Below are 23,367 nucleotides of genomic sequence, written 5' to 3' on the forward strand. Positions count from 1 at the left end.
CACAAAAGGGTGATATAAGTAAAAGTCATCACTGGTGTTAAAAAGCACACAAGAGTGCACATTGTGAAGTAATAACAGTATTACACTATATTTTTTTTTTCTTTTTTTCTTCTTTTCCTCATAAGACCTCATCGCTAAGTCTAAAGCAGAAGAGGGCACTTTGGAGTAATAACCAGACATCAGTAAGATATGCTGACTTTATCACTACTTTAATCTACAAGGAAAGACAAATTCACTGAGGGTGCCAATATGTTAGGCACTTCCCAGTGAGTTTAATAGCTATGTTTTCCCCCAGGTCAGTGCTCTTCTTAGGAATTTTCAAGTAAAGGGGCATTAAGGGCTCATTAACCACAACAATGGCAGTCATTGAGTGTATTGATGGCATTCATTATTATTCTTCACAAAGTAATATACAATATAGTTGCGCTTAGCACTAGTGTGTCCATTCTGCTTCCAATTCCAATTTGTGTGTTTAACGAAACAGGGGAACCTTGGAGCTATTGCCACTTTCAATCTGGCAGTAATTCCAGGCTTCCCACTGTGACCTGTGTCAATACACACAGTGAGTTTGAGCCTAAAGAATCACGCACATACATGATGCCAATTGGCAGAAATTCTGCCATCTTGGTTTTGGAATTTTCAGCACAGTTGTGTCAAGTTCATGGCAAAGTGCAACTGTGCATGTTTTTTACACACTGGGTACAATGGCATCCAATGCAACACCCTCTCATGGACACAGTGACGCTGAAGTTGTGGAGAAAATGCTGCATGGTGATTAAAAAACAGGGTAAATTATGTCCAAAATTTTACTTTGCGAACTGCACTTGCCTTCATAAATGGTCCCTTCAGACTTCCCTCTAGGGTAAAATTTTCAGATTTTTCAGAAAAGAACAATGGCCCCGGTTTTAGCGATTGAATTCACTGGCAGTGCATAACATATTGTCATCCAAAAATCATTTTTTTTGTCCTTAAGACACTGTAGCATTATGAAAATTGGAGTAAGGAGTTTTTTTGATGTCCCTGGTAGGCGAACATTTTGGCGTAGGGTAGCATAAATAAGAAAGAAAACTGGTGTTTAGAGAAATCTGAATTTGTTGTATAATGATTTTCTGGCTTTAATGAACATTATACTTCATTTTAACACTAAAAACACCACTTTTTCAGATAATTCAGAAAGATGTAGTTAAGTGACAAAATAGTTTTAGTAATAATGGTGTTTGTAAGTTTTACTTCACTTTAGCTTCAATTTTGAGCTCCACTTTTGTAAATTTTCCCATAGTCAATATACACTAACATGTTAATCATGCTGCATAGCTGCATAAAAAGTTTGAATTCATACATATTATCCAGCAGAACTAATCACCAGTCTGCCATGCAGCATAATTATTGTAACTTTTAAGCTGACCTTCCTTTTCACTTCCTTTAAAAACTAGCGCCATTAAATCTGCTGCATGGTTAAGTAGTTGGTTCCGATGTGCATTCCATAGAAATCAGTACAGTCTGCAGTATGCTTCAGGGCAGAGTCATAGTGATGAGGCTTTTAAAGTGCATTTGTTGCAAAATAAGTGCACTGCACCGTTATTTTGTGTTTGAACCTAAGTTACTAATATCTTGTGATATAATTTGGGATCAATATTGGATGTATGTTGTTGACAGATGTTACTTTTCTTTCTGCTCCCATCTTGATGTTTTATGACAATTCCTAAACCTAGCCTACCTACATTGCTCAGGTACTAGGGAGCTGGAAGGACAGATACGACTTTAGTGACATGAATTGTTAATCCTGTACCTTTAGGATCGTATAGCAACTCCAGTGTATAACCATAAGATATAGTACAATGTAGTTCTAGCTGTATGTTTTTAGACTTTAGTTCCCCTTTAAAAGAAAACTATACCCCCAGAATGAATACTTAACCAACATATAGTTTACATTATGTTAAGTGATTTATTAAAGAATCTGGAATATATATATATTAGTAAATATTGCCCTTTTACATCCTTTCCCTTGAGCCACCATTTAGTGATGGGCTGTGTGCTCCCTCAGAGATCACATGACCAGAAATAATGCAGCTCTAACTGTAACAGGAAGTAGTGTGGGAGCAAAAGGCACAACTCTGTCTATTTATTGGCTGATGTGGCCTAGCATGTATGTGTGCCTTGGCTAGTTTGTGTGCATTCTGAATCCTATGATCCCAGGGGGCGGCCCTTAATTCTTAAAATGGCAATTTTCTATTTAGGAGTACCCAATAGCACATGCTACTAAAAAAGTATATTTCTATGAAAATGGTTTATTTAGATGAAGCAGGGCTTTACATATGAGCATGTTTATGCAATATATTATTATACATACCTACACTGTTTGGGGGTTTAGTTTTCCTTTAACATCCTTAAATAAGAATAGTTTACTGAAGAATTATATTCATTCTTGGATTGTACAGGAACACTGGGCCTAATTTCCTACTGGAAGTGGAACAGTGCAAATTTGTCAGTTGCTGTATGTGCAAGATGCAGCTGGGCTTATATATCAATTTTAGAGTTTTTTCTACTTCAGATAACTCAAAATTAAAAAAAAAAAACTTGAATATTTGCTTATTTATTAAAAAAAACAGAATATGAAAAAGGTGATTAAATAAAATCATGTAAAAATCTTGAATTTGTGAGTTTACTCGAAAATCTCAAATAGAAAATATGGCTTAAATTATGCCTATGACAATTCCCATTGGCTTCTACATGAACTCACAAGTATTTAGATGGCGATGTTTTACATTTGAGTTTTTTTTCACTTAATAGATATAGAACATTCAAGTTTTGAACCATAATTTAAATATTGGGAGTTATAACGAAAACATTCGAATTGTGGAAAAAAATGTAATTAAAACATTGATAAATCACCCCCAGTGTATAAAGGCACAATGCAAACCTATGGTTTACACCTACTATTTACTACCTACTTCCTACGTGTAATGCATCATCATGTTATATTTTTATCTAAAACAATTGAGCGGTGTGTAAATATATTTGTGCTTGAAAAACCCTTTTGTTTGGGGATCAGTTGCATGTGATTTAGTAATAGCCACAAAAACATGTTACCAAAGTTTCGCTCAGGTTTTTATTGGGGGTAAATATGCTGGAATAATGCATTTTGGGGAAACCATTTTGGATTTCTCTAATTTTTTTGTACTGTTTAGGACGTTTTTTTATGGTGGGAATGAAAAAGAAGTTCTAATTGGGAAAGCAAGTTCAGACATTAGCCAAGCAATAAAACTAAGAAGCAAGAACAGTATTATGTGTCAGCCATATTATCCTAAGGCTAAAGGAACTATTCAGTCTTGGGGCACAGTTCAATATGGAATGGACTGCTATATCTGTGGCATCAATTAGGCACCATGTATAGTAAGGAATATAGTAATGCTTATATAGATACAATTGTAACAGCATTATTTCTTTCAAAGGGTCTGCCTGGACCTCCTGGGAGACATGGACATCCTGGACCAGTTGGAGATCCTGGAGAGAGGGTAAGGATTCTAGTATAGCTATTGCAACAGCAAACTGTTCTGTTCTGTTTGTACCTGTTTTCTGTAACATTCTCATCTACTTATTTAATAGGGTCCCCCAGGGAGGGCAGGTCTTCCTGGAGCCAATGGATTACCAGGACAACCCGGCAGCTCTGTCATGCTTCCTGTAAGTCTCTCAGAATGGTATATATCTACCTGCTGTTCCACAATGAAGTCTGAAGTACCTAAATTGATGTAAATGTTGTATTAGTAGAAATATCAAATAATGTATAAAAAGTTATGGAAAAAATGAAATCGATGTTCAATGTCCAAGTAAAGATAACAGAAATTATGTGATGATGTAGTTGGAAGACAAAGCTTTAAAAAAAAAAAAAAAAGTCTCTCAACTGTATATAAATAACCATAATTGATTCAGTGCCTAGGGATAGAGAAATAGATAACCATATTTGATGGTTTTGCCCAGGCCGAATCCAAAACCTGCTGAAAAAGGGCGAATCTTGTCCAGATCCCAAACTGAATCCTGGATTTGGTGCATCCCTAAATATTTTGGTGTATTTCCCCTTTTATAAAGGATTTTAGTAGAGTATGAAGAAATCTTGGGTGTTATTGAACCACGCTGATGTGGCTAAAACTGTCTGGCAGAATTGCTCGATAGATTAAAGGAAGGGTCAGCTGCCCATCGTGTAAAACTGTTATTATTTCATTAAAATCTAAATATATTACACTCACATTTAAGGGTTTTAAAAACATTCACTTAAAGGTTCATGCAGAGCCACAGAATGTTGTTTAAAGGAGAAGGAAAGGCATTTTAGTATTTTATTGGCAATAGATTAGCCACAATAGTGCAAGCTATAATGCTATATTTATTCTGCAGAAAGCTGTACCATACCTGAGTAAACAGCTGTAGATGCTCCCTCTGTTTGTTTAAGATAGCAGCTGCCATTTTAGCTTGGTCTCAGTAGCTTCTGTGCTGCAGCTCTAGCTGCTGGTAGCTCAGATTACATAACACAGTTGGATGGAGGAGAGAGAGATGATGGGAGGGGAAGCGAGTTAGAATGGGAGGGGGAGGAGGAGAAGGGAGTGGGAGAGAGGAGCAAACTGAGCAGACGTGTTGTGCCCTGAAGGATTTTTCTAAGATAATAAAGTCTGACATGGAAGAACATGTGTACACAAAAGAAGAAAAGAAATCCTGTGCTCTTTTGGTAGAGGATTCAGTACAACGTTTCTGTAAGTGCTTATGGCTGTATTTACATAGACCTTTCTGATAAAGCTTACTTAGTTTTTAAGTTAGTTTTTAACTTAATTTTCTTTTCCTTCTTCTTTGAATCCTGAGCAGGAGCAACTGGTGATACAATCCTCCTCACCTGATGTATTTCGCTGAGCCAACCAGCTTCCCCCTTATTAAAATGCTTAATTAAAAGGCTACTAGGAGTCACCTTGGAGTTCCATGGCCTTTATATAAGAACTTGGCCTGTGGCCTTATGCTTTTATATGGTCATGGAACTTTGATATAACTTCTAAAAGTTATTATTACATTCTATATACCCAGACACTTTCTTGTCTAGTGTGCACCTCTTAAACTGGTATATGTATAAAGACTGTGTGATTTGTTGTCAAAGGAGATCCTAAAATATTATATAGTAAAATTTACCTATAGGACAGTTGATGATGCCATAACGTTAACCATTAAGATGGTTAAATTACCGATACTTTTAATATGTGGTTTCTGCACAGAGAATATACAACTCATAGCTCTAACCAACTGTCTCTCTGTTCCACAATTAGTTTCGACTTGGGAATAGTGCCGGAGCAAAGGGTCCTATAGTGGCAGCACAAGAGGCACAGGCTCAGGCCATTCTGCAACAGGCCAGGGTTAGTTCCTTTGAAAGTCCCATTTCTATTCTCCACTCTCATAACAGTCAACTCCTACTTACCTCACCCATCTGTCTCCTTATAGCTGGCTCTGCGTGGACCCTCTGGACCCATGGGATATACTGGGCGATCTGGACCCCTGGTATGTGATGAGTGCACAGTTAGCAAAAGGAATGATTTGTTTTACAGATTTTCCTCTAGCAAATATAATGTATAAATTCGCTTTTGTTAATACCAAAGAATATTGGAAATATTTTTATTAATCTAATATTAGAAACATTGCCCTTTCTCTCTCTGTACAGTAGTTTTATTGCCCTGTCTCTCTGTGCAGTAGTTGTATTGCCCTGTCTCTCTATACAATAGTTTTATTGCCCTGTCTCTCTATATAATAGTTATATTGCCCTGTCTCTGTGTGCTCTGGGATATACTGTATTACTTTGACTGTATTACTTTTTGAATTGTAGAATTAAAATAATACCTGTGATGAGGCCTCACAATGAGGTTTCCTTTGTAATATTGTTCTAATCATCACTTTACACATTACTTAAATGTGCTCTACAGTTCTGCCCAAACTTTTTTAAGAATACTGCCAGGTTAAAATATGTAGGATAATATTTATCATGCAAAAGTATGTGTAGAAGATTTCAGTGCACTGTGATTGTTTTCTTTCTATTTCAGGGTCCTCCTGGAAGTCCCGGATTAAAAGGGGAATCTGGAGATGTTGGCCCTCAGGTAATAAAATAAATTTTCAAATTAAGTATAGTAGCCTTAGTTACAAGTGTTACAATGGAATCTGTTTTACATAAATTTACTAGGTGGCTTATGTTATCCAAGTTGCAGTTGCAGGGCAACTGCATTTAGAATCAATGTGGATGGTACAGAGGGTCAATTTATACTATGTAATATTTCACTAATACCTTAATTCTTCTTTCCAAGTGATATCAGGACTAAGTTAACATAGTAGGAGAGGAGAGCTAGGCTAAGAGCCATCTGAGGAGGTATTAAAAAGCATATGCAAAATCACGAATCACCCAAGACATCCAGGGCCCCTTTTATAGTTATAACACTGGTTAACAGATTTTCAGTGAAATCCAGGGACTGTTATAGAAAAATGGGTCACACCTCTTTTTGACAACTATAACAATAATCACACCTCATAGACTTTCCTTCACATCTTTAAAATGTAATTTTCTTCATTCATATGTACCCAGAGAGGCTGGAATTTAAATGCAGGGCCCACTTCATGCATAGTGCCCCAAATACACATAGGGCAGAATTATTATTATTTAAAGTTAAGGTTCTGGTAATCACCCAATCTCAAACTTTTACTATTACTGAATTTGCCCTATAGTGTGTAAATGCAGGGCCAACTTCATGCACAGATCCCCAAAAACACATAGGGGCAGAATTATTATTATTATTATTCAAAGTATAGGTTCTGGTGATAACCTAGTTTTGAACTTCAGCTAATAATATATTTGCCCCATAGTGTGTAAATGCAGGGCCAATTTCATGTTTACTGCCCCAGTATACACAGCAGTATAAATGCAGTGCCCAGGTTATATTAAATGCCCCTAGAACACATAGCAGTATAAATTTCGTGTCAATGTCATGTTTAATGGCTCCAGACACATATTAGTGACAGCAGTGTAAATATGATGTAAACTTCATTTTCACAGTGATATAAATGCAATGCTAGCCTGATACCCCTGGCTGGTGATTTTGTATGCTGAAAACTGCACAGGCCTGGGATACAATGTGGATCACCACAGAGCAATCTTCTTCTTTTTCTTCATGCCGGGTGCACATGCACAGTAAAGCAAAAAGCTGAACTTAAAGCAAAAGACCGTATTTTTTTACTACTGTGCATGCGCTGTCAAAGAATAAAGGAGCAGATAATGATAATGATAATGATGAACAGATAATGATTACTCTGTGGTGCTTATATTCAAGTACCCCAGGGCCAAAGCAGTTTTCAGCAGGAACACCAGCCTGAGGTAAGCAATTTTAACTTTACTTCACCTTTAAGTGAAACCAGCACCACAGCAGAAAGTTAAAAAGGGCTGTGATCTGAAAAGTAGCTGTGTTTGAACTGACCATTGTGAAATATGCACGCTACTAAATAAAAGGAAATAAATATGGGTGAGTGCTGATTTTTAGCATCTAAAAGAAGGTGCTGTATAACACTTTAATTATATTACAAGTATGGGATACCTTTTCCGGAAACCAATTATCCAGAAAGTTCTGAATTACGGAAAGGCCATCTCCCATAGACTCTGTTATAAGCAAATAATTCTAATTTTGAAAAATTCCTTTTTCTCTGTAATTATAAAACAGTTCCTTATACTTGATCCCAACTAAGATATAATTAATCCCTATTGAAGGCAAAACAAGCCTAATGGGTTTGTTCAATATTTAAATGATTTTTAGCAGACTTAAGTTATGGAGATCCAAATTACGGAAACATCCATTATCCGGAAAACCTCTAGATCTCGAGCATTCTGCATAACAGTTCCCATACCTGTACTTCAAATTGCCAGTGGAAACTTGCACTGGAAATGCCCCTACCCTTGTTGAAAGGTACATAGGTTGGTTGAACCAACAAATCTGTGCTTTATTGTACATATAAGGACAGATTTATCAACATGTGAATTTATGTTCTACTGATTTTTGTGGCAAAAATTGTGAGTTTGAATTTGAGGTTACAAAAGGCTAATTTTCCAGATTTAAGTGCAAAAGAGTGAAAACTTGAATAAAAATTTTAGCATCTAAAAACTAGAGAGTCAATGCTATATTCAGTTGAAGCTTTTTTTTAAATGATATCTATTTTTCAATTTGAATTATAGATTAAAATATGGTACTCATTGAAAATTAAGGGTAAAATGTGATTTTACTGCATTCCATTTATTTGTTCCCATTTGTTAGGCTGAAATGTTGAATTCATTTATAACCTTGCATAAATCTCTATAATTATATATTGTTACCCTCTCTTTTAAGGGACAAAGAGGACCTCAAGGATTGGCAGGCCCCCCAGGAAAAGCAGGGAGAAGAGTAAGAATCTTTCTGTAAAGGCACACTGAACCTTAATATTGTCTTTCTTATTTGTGCAAAGTACAAGGGAACACCTCTTACCTATGCTAGATGCAGCTTTGTGGCATCAGGTTTATGAAATAACTAAGGGGCTCGTCCCTGTTTATACTTTGCTTTATCTTTGCGATGACTGATTGCTTTAGGGCACAGCCACATGGGGAGGATTCTCAGCTTGTGCATAAATGCAGGATTATTATTATTATTATTATTAACATTTATTTATAAAGCGCCAACATATTCCGCAGCGCTGTACAATAAGTGGGTTACATACATTGGACATACAGAGTAACATATAAAGCAATCAATAACCGATACAAGAGGTGAAGAGGGCCCTGCCCAAAAGAGCTTACAATCTACAGGGAGAAAGGGTTGAGACACAAGGTGTGGGAATGGGCATGAGCAGAGTTGTGAGAGGTGGGGCACAGGGTATTGCTATACTAGATTAGGTTAAGCTTCTCTGAATAAATGGGTTTTTAGAGATCTCTTGAAGGCAGAGAGATTGCGTGAAAGTCTGACAGTTTGTGGGAGCGAATTCCAGAGAAGGGGGGCAGCCCTTGCAAAGTCTTGAATGCGAGCGTGTGAGGAGGGAATGAGAGAGGAGTTGAGGAGCAGGTCAGTAGAGGAGCGTAACAAGCGGGTTGGATGGTACCTAGAGATGAGTTCAGAGATGTAGGGTGGGGCAGAGTTATGAACTGCTTTGAATGTGAGAGTCATTAGTTTGAATTTTATCCTGGATGGTAGGGGAAGCCAGTGCAGAGATTGGCAGAGCGGCATGGCAGAGGAGGAGCGGTTGGAGAGGTGTATGAGCCTGGCAGCAGTATTCATTATAGACTGGAGAGGGGACATCTACCCCTGCGCTCAAAATATCTTACTGCCTGCTAGGGAGCCCGGACTGCGGGGCCTGCTTCTTCTGTAGCCACACTGAAAATGTATGTTCCCATGTGCCTGCACAGGCAAACGATTGCATACATGCAAACAGAAGAGGTTGGAGGCACCAGAGAGGTTGGAGGCGCCCTTTTATTATGCCTCTGCCTCACAGCAAGGTGTTGGAAGGAGATAAGGAGACAATGGAATTTAATTGAAAAGCAAAATCTGCTGTAAAGTCATTAATAGTTTTAAAGAATAATTTTTAAGGAATTCAGATTACAATGTCAGGATATGCCGGCAGTTGAGGTAAGGGCCAAATAAATGAGCCAATGTGGTCCTAGCCCTGACTGGCTTTTTAAAACTACGATCAGTATCTGGTCTGAACGATCCATACATTTGCCGTTAAGTTGATGTTTTGGTCTGAAAACTAAACAAGAAATCTGAATTTAAAATATATAATTTATTCCAGTTCCAGTACACATGGCCTTAGGCCTGTATCTTCAGCTTATTAATCAGGGTGTTCTTTTCTTCCTTTAAAAATCTCACACAGTTTTATTTGTTTTTTTCCCATTTTCATTTTTTCCTATTTTCCTGATTTTTTCCCTTCCTAATCTCTCCTTACTGTTAATTTTTTCAGGGTCGTTCTGGTGCTGATGGTGCCCGTGGTCTCCCTGGTGAATTTGGACTGAAGGTAAAAACCTTAATTTTGACTCTAAAGAGCACATTGTGCACATGCTTGGGCCTATGTGATTAAACTCTGTTTCTGCTACAGGGAGATCGTGGCTTTGATGGCCTTCCTGGACTGCCCGGAGAGAAGGGCAACAGGGTGAGTTATTTCATTGTTTACTTTAAATACCGAGACTATTTAACTAATATGATTTTTTCTCAGTTTCTTAAATTATGTGTAAGAGACCCTGTCTTCCTCTTAAAGCAAAATAAAGCCAGCCATATATTTACATATACGGTTGTTTGGAGCTGTTGCCAAACAAACGGATCTTTCACGATATGCCCACCTTGAAGTGGGTGATATCGGGCTGATCAGACCAGATTACAATGTCAGTAAATGCTGGCCATTGGTGTTAGGACCACTTTCACAATCCAATGTAGTTCTTGCCCTGACGGGATATAAAAACTTGCCCAATCAGTATCTGGTCTGATGTCCTCATACACAGGCTGAAAAGCTGGCAATTTGGCCTGGAAGGACTGAATTAGCAGCCTTTATAGTCCTGTGTATGGCCGCACTCCCCCAGCATGTTACTGTGAAGTATGGTATACTAGTTCCCTCAGTCGGCTGAAAAGGCCTGTGCCCAGCTTGGGGAAAAACTCAACTAATGAGGTACTTTTGCCCAAAACCCTGTGTAAGCTCCTTAACTCTCATGGGGTTTCCTTTATGATTGCTTGAACAATAATACATGTGCCCCCAATTACGGAAGATACTGTACCTTGGTGTGTACTAACAGTTACAAACTGTGCTACCTTTTATTAGAATTAGTTCTTATTGCTGTAAACGTCGCTTGCTATGACATACTGTGTGTTCTAGGAGGTACTGTACATACGCAAGAAAAAAACACCTTAATATAGTTCAAGTTTATTATTGTCTGTAGAGTTCATTATAAGTGGCTAAAACTAGGGTTGCAAACTGCCTGGTTTTTAACCAGACAGCCCAGTTTTCACATGGGCTTTCCAGTTCAGAACTGCCTTTTTCCAAAGTTAGAAATATGAACAGGATTTTGAGCTGAATTACACAGTGGCTGCCACATCAAAGCCCCACTCCCTCCCATCACACACACATGGCCCCTAAACGTCATAACCCCACCTCCTGATATCAACTGCCTGAGTTTTCTTTTGACAAAAGGAGGAAATGCTAACCAAAACCATCAGTAAGATAATCATGCCAATTATAAAGTACAATATAAAGTACCGTAGTATAAAGGTAATATAGAAGGGAATAAGACCAATAAATTGGATCATTGCCTTTATGATAACATAGGGTTTCTGATTCATCTGTAAAGGCAAGTAATATAAGTTCACAAGACATTACTAATATAAGTTTACAAGACATTGATAGGTAGGTTTTAATGTTTTTTAGTAGATGGATAAAGATGGGTGGTCTTTTAAGCACTCTCGAGTTCTTATTGAATTGTGAGAAAATTCTTGTAAATGTTTCAGGCAAGTCAAAATCAGAGCAAATTAATTTATCTTTAGTTAAGCCTTTTGGCGTGATTTGAAGACTAGATGAACACCCTTAGTGCTCATTCAGTCTGGGGAAATGGCAGCTCACTGCACCTCACTCTGGATAAAAATATCTGGCACGCAGTTCACAGTGCAGTGTCTGGGGATGCAGGGCAGCCCTGTCCTTACCACCTACCATAGGGCAGGGCCCCATTGCTGTTTCATAAATTTCAAACTGTGTTGTGTGTGACATTACTCTTATTCTCATAATTACAGATATGGGCTCTATTATCTGGAAAACTAGTATATAGAAAGCTCCAAAATATGTAAATGCCATTTTTCCTATTTAAACACAAAATTAATTTTTTTATGATTCATTCATTATTATTCCTACGTAATAATAAAACTTGATTATTACTTGATGTTAAATAAGCTAGCATAGTTTAATGTTTGTTAGTGTCTTAAAGTATTATGATCTAAATTACCGGTACATAAGAAAAAACCCAGGTGCCTAGCCTTCTAGATAGTAGGACCCATATATGTACTATCATTTCTTATGGATCAGGACAGACTATGGAATTGTGTCACAATATATGTTATTATTTCTGTAGGGTGACAGTGGTGTCCAAGGCCCTTTAGGAGGACCAGGAGAAGATGGAGAGAGGGTAAGTAGGCAATTTACAAGAATGGACCCTAAATATGTGTGAAGCAACACCTCCAAATCTGATTTATGGTTTACCTCACCTTTACTTCCATTTTTTCTTTCAAGGGAGCAGATGGAGAAGTTGGAGCTCGGGGTCTCCCTGGAGAACCAGTAAGTAAATACATTAAATCTTAGTACTACCCATGTTAATACAGGGCATATATATGTCTAAACCTGCCTTCATTATTTTATGGCATGCATCTTACACAGCTTCACTGAGTGTCTCTTGTAGATATATTGTTGTCCTGTTTTTACATGTGTCTTTCTATTCATTAAGTGGTCAAATAATATGCTTACCTTATGTCCTTAGCATTTTAGTTTGGACAGTGAAAAAACAATATGGCTCCATTGAAGGCATCTTGCGAGTTGCCTTTAACTTGCAACTCTCAAATGGAGCCCAAAAGTTGTGCCTGACTGCAAATTGCTTGCAGTGGGAGTGCCTGCAGGAGCAAGTTAAGCAAGAGCTCTGCTCTCAGTCTTCACTGAGCTAAGCATTCACCATTGGGGAATTAATGTATCGTGCTCTTATGGGAGCAGTTTTGCATCCCCTAGTGTTCTCAAACTTGCACCATTTCCTTACTAAATGAGCTGTTGAAACCTTTTGAAAGGTAGTTCTATATCATGTTAATCTGAGTGTATAGGGCTCATTGCAAAGCCCTTAGGTGCTGAAGACAAATTGCACTTAATAATGTTATGGTTGGATGACAATCACTCTTCCAGTAATTGGTTCTCTACCCAAGACTGTGCTGCTCACTATGCTTTTTTAGTCTATATCCAGGCCAATGGAAGTATTCTGATTTTATTGATCATTTAGTTCCCCAATGTATTAGATGGGTGTAGGACGGGTTACCCCACTTGCTTCTTTATACCTTTTTTTTTTTTTTTAAATTTAAGCAGCACTCTCAAGGTTGCTTCTCACAAGTTATTATAATTTAAGAAAATGTATGTAAACTTGAAATTCCCTATAAACTCTTTGGATTCTTAAAGTCCATATTAAAGCTAGCTGTGGAACTTTTTTTTTTACGAACCCAGGAAGTATTTAGCTCACTCTTCCAACAGTGGGAGAAATATTGCAAATATTATAGTTTGCACAAGTGTGCAGTTTATGTTATAAAACTTTTTACTGAAAAATTTGATATTTTTGGTCCACAAAACCATGTTGCCTTATGTACTATTGCAATAGAAATTTGCAATGGAATACTGTAAAATTATAAATATTTTATTGTAAAATATATTTTCCATCAAGTCTTTTATTACATTTTCTACATGACAAGTTACCTAATGGTCCTCTTGGAAATAATCAAAGGGCATGTATTGGAGTATAGTTAGGTAAAGACATAGCAGTATGTCCTTAGCTCTCTTAACTCCCCTTAGATTGTGGTCTCTACTCAGACACTGTCGGCTCACCCACGGAAAAACTATACCAGAGCAAATAATACCTTCAGATAATCAATTATGGAAAGAATAAAGCTTAGAGAGAATGTTAAAAAACAGGGAGCACTGCCAAACAGCTTAGTGCTCATTGCCTTTGGAATGAAGAAAATATTCTTAATTTTTAACCTCTATTTAGGGAGTCAGAGGATTGCTTGGACCTAAAGGACCCCCTGGCATTCCTGGGCCCCCAGTGAGTATCAATCCGTGTGCTCCATGATATTATTGGATTATATGTTTGTGGGGACCTTATCAACATAACATTCCTCTCTGTATTTTCACAGGGAGTGAGGGGTATGGATGGACATGTTGGGCCAAAGGGAAACCTGGTAAGATCTGCACTTTAAATTTTGAAATGTTACCCTTATATTGTGTGATTATGTTCATATAAAGGCATATGCAAAGTAACTTGCAACATAGGTTTAGCCCTTAATGAGATACTGACACCAGAAATGAAACTTTTTTCAAATGTATCATAACATTGTCTTTGAATGCTATTTATAATTTTGCCATAAAAGTATTTGCCTGATGCCTAAGTTATCTCTCTGACCCCCCCCCCCCCGTTCCTCTATGAGGGGGCTGCCGTATTTGTGCAGCAGGAGTCCATTAGCATTAGAAGCTATAAGTGACAGGCTGAGAAGGGACAGTCAGGTTGGAAAAACAGTCAGGTTTAGGAACAATCACTTACAATTACTTATCAATGAAAAATGATCAACATGACCAGTAGGTAACTTTTAAGGGTTTATTTATTTAAGGGTTTGTTTATTTATTTATCAGTTTTCGAGTTTGTGAATTTGAGTTCTAAATCGAATAAACTCACATATCAAATGCTTGTTTATTTGTTAATGTGGTAAATTTATGCTGTTAAAAAACACGAATGCCTCAAATTTTTCAAGTTACAAACTCAAAAAACTTGACATTCAAGTTTTTGAACCATAACTCAAATTCAAGTTTTTTATAGTGCAAAAAAACTTGAATCGAGAAAAAAACTTGACCCTTGCTAAATCTCCCCCTTTATGTAGATTCATGTTTTGAAGAGTAGTTTTTAAGTGTTAGTATCACTTTAATGTGAGATACACAAGAATTTTTACTTTTTTACTTGTTGTTGTAGTGCCATGCATACATTTTGGACATCTTTCCGTTTTTACTTTCAGGGTCCACAGGGTGAGCCTGGTCCCCCAGGACAACAGGGAACTCCTGGAACTCAAGGACTTTCAGGGCCACAGGGACCTGTGGGGCCACCAGGAGAAAAGGTAAAATAGAAGGGGTTGATTTAATTGGGGATATTTCATTGGAAATATTGTAGATATGAATATGTTGCTTTAAATATGTACAGGGTCTGACAAATTTTTCTTTGTTTACAGGGGCCACATGGCAAACCTGGACTCCCTGGTATTCCTGGGTCTGATGGACCTCCTGTAAGTATAAAGATATATATATATATATATATATTCTATGTTATAGACATACACTAAACGGGGACCAGCTGGTCACTTGAACTTTTTGATTTTGTTATGTTTTCATAATCTGCATAAAATACAAGAATGCCCAACACAAAACTAAACTGAAATATTTGGTATTCTTGGACTCTTTTTGGACTAAAGTAGGCTCAGATGGTTACTCACCTAACTCTTACAAATTTTTCTTTATTATGGACACTTTTAGCTTTTTTTTATTTTTATAGCAGACACATGTAATGTGTTTATATACTCTGCAATTCCTGCAAGTTGTTGTGTTACAAGTGGGTAGGTGAGGGTCAAAGCAACTTAAACTGGGGCATATTGGATGCTGGTTTAAAACATGATCACATGGAAAGGCGAGGGGAAGAAAGTAATGATTATTTGTTCAAACCCATAACTGGCATAGGCACCCAAGACAAAGTTTTCCCACCCATTTTCATTATATTCTTTCCATTTGAATGTTATGATTGACATTTGGAAAGGGTCAACGCAGGCTGTGTAGGACATGTCTACATTACAAATAAAATGTACCACTTGATACTACTTATATATTGACTAGTTTTTCATAGTACATATACTTGCCTTGTCGTCATGGCACCAACATGGCACTAGCAGGCTTCTAACCAATATTAATATGTTTATTCTGGTAACAATATGAAGAAAATTAGACATGGCAATGTGAAAGATTTTTTACACCATGTTTCTGCATCCACAAGAATTTTTCTGATGTTGTCTATCAGTTAAATCTAACTGCCTTGTGCTGTTTACTTTTGCACAAAAGAAGTACAATAGAAGTGGATATTTTAATAATTTTATATTTTGCACTACTACAAGTAAGAATATTAAATGAATGATGTTATGCTAATGGTAATATGTGGGATATCACATAATGTTTATGCACTTTCTTTTAGGGACATCCAGGAAAAGAAGGCCCAGCAGGGACTAAAGGCAATCTAGTAAGTGGCTCCTTGCAAATACATGCACTTCACTCATTCTGCCCAATACCATGAAGACCAGTCCAGAATGATATACTCTGGAAGACCCATCCTGGATCAGGGTCAGATGAGATCAATCTCAGTTATCATTATCCAGGTCTCCCATGTGAGTTATCTACCCCTCTAGAGAGACAGATGACTGACAATGACTTAACCCTCTTTGGTCTCAAATTCTTTTATACCATGTTATCCATCCTTTATATGTCACATACTTTAGTATTGATACTGACACATAATTAATTAAAACAGGTATAGGACCCATTATCCAGAATGCTCAGGACCAAGGGTATTCCGGATAAGGGGTATTTCCATAATTTGGATCTCTATACCTTAAGTCTACAAAAAATCAATAAAACATTTATTAAACCCAAAAGAATTGTTTTGCATCCAATAAGCATTATTTATATCTTAGTTGGGATCAATTACTACTGTTTTATTATTACAGAGAAAAAGGAAATCTGTTTTAAAATTCTGAATTATTTGATTAAAATTGAGTCTGCTGGAGACGTGCTTTCCGTAATCTGGAGCTTTCTGGATAACGGGTTTCTGGATAAAGGATCCCATACCTGTATATGTTTTTTTATTTACATTGATTATTATATCCTAATACCTATATCCTTTATTTTCTTTAAAGGGTCCTACTGGTCCACAGGGTCCTATTGGTTATCCTGGGCCACGTGGCGGAAAGGTAAAGTAAAGAATTCTTAGCCCCTGGTTTGTTACTGCTCTCCTTCCTTTTCTGTTTTCTGTTGTTTATAGTGGGAGTTCTTTTCTCCCTCATAATTGTATTTTATTCATTTATAATACACAAGAGCCTTATAAACAGTGCTTAGTGATGTCATCGGTTATAATTGGTGCTTAGTGATGTCACATGACACTTGTGTATTGTAAAATATACCCCCTGTTGTTAAATATTAGGATTTTATAAATCACCTCGGAGTTCCATGATGTGTATAAAAGCACTCAGCCTTGTGCATTTATATGGTCATGGAACTCCTCTGTGACTTATAATATCCCTGCATTTTACAACGGGGTGTACATTATTCACAATATAATTTCATCCCTTACTGTGTCTCTCTGGCTTTCCTTTAGCAGATTTACATAATTTTTTCCTTTTTACATCTCTCTAAAACTCTCTTTTTCTTACACCTTCCAAGTTGTTTCTCTCTCTACTCACATGAATACTTGAAAATGTGTTTATATCTTCCCTGCTCTATTTAATTTTGTGTGTTTGACTCTGTTGCTTCTTTTACAGGGAATCGATGGAATCCGTGGCTTGAAAGGGCATAAAGGTGAAAAGGTACCCAAAAGAAATCCAGTACTGCCCCAAAGCCCCCTTTCTTCCCCTTTCTGTTTTACATACATCCTCTGACTTCTTTATCTAGACATTATAGATAATACTTCATATACCACCAAAAGCTAACAGGCAAGCAGAAGATATACTTAAATATGCAATGTACTGTATGGTCAGAAAAATTAGGACTTTTATAGCTTAGCTATTCCTTTGCTTTAAAATTACTTACTTCCTGGACCCTTGATGTCTAGTTGTCACATCATCAACCTTATCTAGGACTGTTGACAGTTGTGATCCTAATACTAATTTCTTTGAAAGATCACAGGGTTTTCTTAGTGACAGATAACAGTATTACATGCACTCAAACAGAAAGTTAAACTTCACTGAAGTTGAAGAAGTACTGCAGTGCTTCAAAAATAAGAATTTTTGCTTTAAAAAAATGTAGTGTTTGCATTAAAGGAATCTCCAAAGTAAGTGGTTAGATAATCTTATGGTTCAGCAGCTTCCTACTGGAGGATCATTGCAAAGTGAAGCAACATAATGTAAGAGGGAGTAAATTTAGCACTGAGTTCCAGAGCTATTGTAATTTGACTGCTCAAAACATATTTTTGCATGATTAATGTGTCACTGGGTTAAACACTTTCCTGAATATCAAATTAAAAAAGTGGTTACTAAATGTACTGAAATTTGGAATCCTGAAGCATTTACCAGTTTGAATTTTAGTAAATGATAACCTAGATTTTTTTTTTACCTAAAGCACAGTGCTAAAAAGGTACTGAGATCTTAAAGTAAATGGCCCATTTAAATTAAGAAACTACATGTTATATAGGTTCATTTGGTTCCCCGCCCTATATGGAGAGTGAGAAACACCTTTCAGAAATTTTTTCTCATGTTTTATACATTCCAGTCTAGTAAAGTACTCTAAAAACATGTGAAATTAAAGGTATCTATAGTTATGATTGCTGTCTGGGGTGGTTATGTTGCTACACCACATCTGATGAAGGGTAAACTGTATGTTAGTACTGTGTTACCAAACCTACTTTGGTTTTCTTTTAATTTTACAAGCAGCTATTCCTAAATATGTTCTTCTTCATTATAGGGCGAGGATGGATTCCCAGGATTTAAGGGAGACGTGGGCATTAAGGGTGATAAGGTAATTTCTGTCTTGTAATCTACTGATGTGTGTGGGAATTAATATGTTGTGTACCAAAAAATGTGTTGAAACTACCTGAATCTACCTTTGTATTTACTATTATATACTTTCTGAAGCAGCAGTATTAATTTTATCAGTACCTAGCATTTTGATTTTCATCAAGGAACATTTCATCAAATAATGAAATGGGCTTTGACATAGGTTTCATAATCATTTAATCCAATTTGTACTGTATGTTTCTGCTATAAAAGGCATCGGAAACAGTGACAGTGACCAGCATTTTAGATGTGTGTATATAGATATACAACACTGTACAAACAGAAATGACAGACAATAATTTACAGAGTTGCAGATTAATTGCCGTGTGTTAACAGACAGAGGAATGAGGTCCCTGCTTATTAGAGCTTGCAGTTTATGGGGGTGGGCAACATACAGGTACACGTAGGATGGCATTAAGTGCTGCTTTAAATAGGCACTGGAACTTGCGAACCAAGACAATTAGGGTCAGATACACTTGTAGTACTCCAAAATATTTAGTTAAATTTAGTTTTAAAAAAGGAATTGAAATCAAGAGGTAAGAAGCAGCAACACAGATAGGTTAAAGATGGGAGTTGGTATTAGATGTGGATACAAAAATTAGACCTCAGAGAAATGGCAGAACGCAGCAGTGTAACTTGGTTGCGTCAGGCCCCCCCTGCAGAAAAAGCTTTTGAGAGGGCCCAGCTCGACTGGTCCCTCCTCCCCTGCCCCCCACTCTTGCCCCCGCCAATGCTGCACCTATTTGTGGTAGGGGAGGGGCTGGGCCCCCCCATAATCATGGGGTCTGCTCTGTATATTGTTATGCCACTGGAAGAATGGAACTACAAAAGTAGTAAAAGAAATGTAGTGAGGAGCACAAGAGTGAAGGGCGTTGAAGGTTAAGAGAAGAATTTTGTGTCATTTGCTCAACAGAAAGGCAGGATAAAGATTTAACAAGGAATGAACAGGATCCGTCTTTAAATAGATTAATTAGATAATATGATTAGAGAAAGATAGGGAAGAGTCATTTACCCCAGACAGTGTGCCAAAATAACAGGGTTAATAAACATATAATTAGTAACATATTCATTATAGTACATAAGGTTGAAACAGACACACATTCGTCAAGTTTAAATTTTGTATCAAAGGGAAACCTGTCTAAACCTGCCTCTGTAGCCACTCTAATTTGCCTCAGAGGGAAGAAGTTCCTTCCTGACTTCAAAATGGCAATTGGACCAGTCTCTGGGTCAGCTTTATATTAAGAGATAAATGTATTTTCTCCCATTCTAACAAGGCACCCAACCTTTTCTTGAAACTATTTGGTGTATCTGCCAGTACAATTGTTTGTGAAGATGATTCTACAACTACACAGCTCTTGCTGTAAAACAAACAAACAAACCCTTTTTGCATTTTAAGATGGAACCTCATTTCTTCAAATCTGAATGGATTCCTTCATGTGCATCTATTGCTGAATAATCCTTCAGAGATTAGTTTGTATAGTTATCATATCAACCCTTAAGCTCTTCTTCTCCAATGCAAACAGCCCTTAGCTTGGCCAGTTTTTCCTAATAGACATTCCATACCCAATTAGAGTAAAACAATTAAAAATCAAGGCAACAATGTTGCAGTGTGCTGAATCCTAAAATAAATTCGACACATTATCGTAATGTGTTCCACAATCTCACAAAACAGTGGCTACTGCTATCCAATGTCGGACTGACCCACAGGGATACCAGGAAAACTCCCGGTGGGCCCAGGTGTCAGGCCCATCTGCCTCTAACCACTTGGCCTATTTCATGGCTATTCCCTTTTTTTGCTTGAAGAATAGATTATAGCATGTAAAGAAAATAGACTAGTAAAACAAAAAGATTAAATGAGTAGAGGAAGAAAAATAGTTTGGAGAGTGGGCCCATGATTTGTAGTTTTCTGGTGGGCCCCTGGCATCCCAGTCCAACACTGCTGCCATCTCTAAATACTGACAGCCTGATAAAAGGGAAAATACCTTTAAAACCAGGCATGGGCTAATCACTAATCAGCAGCAAGCAGGACAAGGTGCAAAGTTAATAATAAATAAAGTAATAGGTCGAAGTTATTAGCTATATCTTACAGAAGTGACAGAAAAAAAGGCAGCATTCAGGAATCTTGTAAAAAACTGTGTATCAGTGAAGATTTTCCGTGTAATCAACCTTGTTTCTTGTAATTATCACTATTTTGTGTCATAGGGGGAACATTTTAGTGTTGGCAATAGAAAGCAAGTGCATCTGCGTTTCTGCTTCTTTTAATTATTGACAGGATTCTTCCTGAGAATATCAGAATATCACAAAAGCAACCAGGGTTTTAGCTTTCCGTTTTGGTCTAAGTCTTCAGGTTTGATGCCTGTCCAATAATCCCTAAATAGATTAAATAATCATAAAGGCAGAAGCCAGTTGTTTTTCCCCCATCTTTAGACCTGACAGATTCCAGGGTATAAACAAATACTTATATATTTATACAAGTATTATGTAGATTTGTTTTGCCTTACATATATTTACTGACATCTATATTTGATAAATCTTTAAATTATTTCTGAGTGTATTTGATTACAAATGATTCATATATATTGTTGGTCCCTTTACAAATTATTACTCACTTTCTGTGCGCTAGTTGCAAGGAGGGTACATTTTCTCATACCCTACTCACTACAGGTTACTGAAATATAGTGTAAGATGGCATGTGTACATTATTTAGGTATAGGAATTGTACTTTTTATACTGCTCACCATAGTGTAGGGCCAGATATACTTTTACTTATGCTTTATATATTCCTCAGGGTGAAGGTGGAGTTCCTGGCTCCCGTGGAGAAGATGGACCTGAGGGACCCAAAGGAAGGTCTGGCCCCAATGGTGATCCTGGACCCATTGGAGTGATTGGTGAGAAGGTGAGATGTGAAAGTTCCCCTCTGTGTATCCATTTATACATGAGAGCACAAGGCCTTGGACTGACTTTTGTATTTTTTTAAGGGCAAACTAGGTGTGCCAGGACTGCCCGGATACCCTGGACGCCAGGGTGCAAAGGTAAGGGAAGATGGCAGCAAAGTATTACTTTTAATTATTATCACAAGGTACTGCATGTCGTCACCAATTGCTATATCTCCTTACAGGGATCACTTGGCTTCCCTGGATTCCCTGGGGCAAATGGAGAGAAGGGAGCACGGGTATGTGAAATGTTCCATATGGTTTGATTGGTACCATATCTCTTTAGGGAATGATATAATGTGCCTAAGGAAAACTGTAGCAAATGCACACTACTGCCAGGAAAACATAGAAGGAGTCATTTACGACCACAAGTGTGGTGCAGAAAGTGCGATTTCAAGATGTCACCATGTTTTTTTACCCACAATACAGTGAGTTTTACCCATAATTCCAACAAAATTACAATAACGTTACAAGGGGGAGATACTTCTGATGCAGTTGCTGGTGATACATAAAAACATGCATAACCGCACGTGCACTTTATTGCAAATTGTCCTTAGGTACGCTTAAAATCTTAGTTGTCGGACTTACCTCATTTCTGGGGCTCAACATGAAATGGACATTCTTTAAATGCAGGCTCTTGAGGTGGCATTAGCTCTAGGGTTCCTCTGCGTCAATAGGTGCAATGTGCTCAGCTAAGAATTGAAAGCAGGATGGACCAAGGGGTGCTAGATTCAGGTAGTTCAGTTCATGCATTTTTTCATGGATTTTTTTCATGCAACAACTACAGATAAATTGTGCGACTGCAACTGCACTTGCTGGTTGTAAATAACTATAGATATTATTTCATGAAAATTATCACCTATGTTCATTATTGTAATGTGTATGTAAAATAAGTATTAGTCCTCCAGCAAAAGCTTAAGAGGGATGCATAAGGAACAGTAACAGTAAAACAACACTTTAATATGGGAGAGGAAAGATTTTTGTTAAAGGGGTGGCCACCCAACTATTAAAAATCAAACGTTTCTGCTTAATTAAAGAAAAGTAATAATAGCCAAAATCATGAAACAATTATCAAAGCTCTTAGTTATTTATAAATGAAATTGCAATTTGAAGGCATTTTTTCCTGTCCTTTGCTATTGCCTTCTCAGTTTGCTGGACTACAGAAAGAGAGTATTAGAAATCAACTCTCCTCCAGTCAACATTTACTTTCCTCTATGCTTTGCATGCTTCTATTATTCTCCTTTACAGGTCTCAGTTGGGTCTGTAAGAGCAGGAACTCAATGAACAATAATCCACACAGATATATAAAAAAGTAGAAATTTATTTTGTACACAAAAGTTAATCACCAAACAGGTTAATCACAAAACATATTAGTTATTGTGGGAATTGGCTGGAGACTAAGCTTGCCACCTGTCTGATTTTGAAGTGGACAGCCCAGTTTTTGAGGGGCTGTCCATGTCAAAACATGTCTGAAATCCACCCAGTTGAGTCAGAATAACACAGTAGTTCTTTCCCCGACATGATAATCCCTCCCCATAATGTCATCATGTCTGCCCTGATGTCATAGCTCTCCGACATCACCACGATTGCCCCTCAAAGTCATTGACCCACCCCCTTTGCCTGGTTTTAACTGGAGACTAAGGTAGCAACCCTACTGGGAAAAGCTGACTATAAATGCACTGTTTATTAGAATGTGTAGTAAGGGAAAGCAGAGGTTGGGAATAGTAAGAGACTACTGATGCAATGGGCCAGAATTTAAATTTACAGTACCTGTGGGCTTAGGCTATACCACCACCAGGAATGGTTGATGAGAGCGCTGTGGTCCAGACTTCCTACATGGCTCC

At 37.4% G+C, this 23,367-nt stretch overlaps 1 protein-coding gene across 8 annotated transcripts in view; it reads left to right on the top strand.

The window, feature by feature from the left end:
- col11a2 (collagen type XI alpha 2 chain) overlaps positions 1–23,367 on the top strand; it is a 98,980-nt gene that overhangs the window by 38,430 nt on the left and 37,183 nt on the right. For all 8 annotated transcript variants that reach the window (XM_031891216.1, XM_031891218.1, XM_031891221.1 and 5 more), the window contains 21 exons: positions 3,453–3,515; positions 3,607–3,681; positions 5,301–5,387; positions 5,473–5,529; positions 6,066–6,119; positions 8,385–8,438; positions 9,982–10,035; positions 10,117–10,170; positions 12,128–12,181; positions 12,286–12,330; positions 13,790–13,843; positions 13,935–13,979; positions 14,805–14,903; positions 15,015–15,068; positions 16,022–16,066; positions 16,740–16,793; positions 17,361–17,405; positions 18,499–18,552; positions 21,379–21,486; positions 21,569–21,622; positions 21,709–21,762. In XM_031891216.1, the coding sequence (XP_031747076.1) occupies positions 3,453–3,515; positions 3,607–3,681; positions 5,301–5,387; positions 5,473–5,529; positions 6,066–6,119; positions 8,385–8,438; positions 9,982–10,035; positions 10,117–10,170; positions 12,128–12,181; positions 12,286–12,330; positions 13,790–13,843; positions 13,935–13,979; positions 14,805–14,903; positions 15,015–15,068; positions 16,022–16,066; positions 16,740–16,793; positions 17,361–17,405; positions 18,499–18,552; positions 21,379–21,486; positions 21,569–21,622; positions 21,709–21,762 (1,263 nt within the window). The remainder of the gene's footprint in view (positions 1–3,452; positions 3,516–3,606; positions 3,682–5,300; positions 5,388–5,472; positions 5,530–6,065; positions 6,120–8,384; positions 8,439–9,981; positions 10,036–10,116; positions 10,171–12,127; positions 12,182–12,285; positions 12,331–13,789; positions 13,844–13,934; positions 13,980–14,804; positions 14,904–15,014; positions 15,069–16,021; positions 16,067–16,739; positions 16,794–17,360; positions 17,406–18,498; positions 18,553–21,378; positions 21,487–21,568; positions 21,623–21,708; positions 21,763–23,367) is intronic.

The sequence above is a fragment of the Xenopus tropicalis genome, chromosome 8 (assembly GCF_000004195.4).
Source record: "Xenopus tropicalis strain Nigerian chromosome 8, UCB_Xtro_10.0, whole genome shotgun sequence".
Classification (NCBI taxonomy): Eukaryota; Metazoa; Chordata; class Amphibia; order Anura; family Pipidae; genus Xenopus; species Xenopus tropicalis.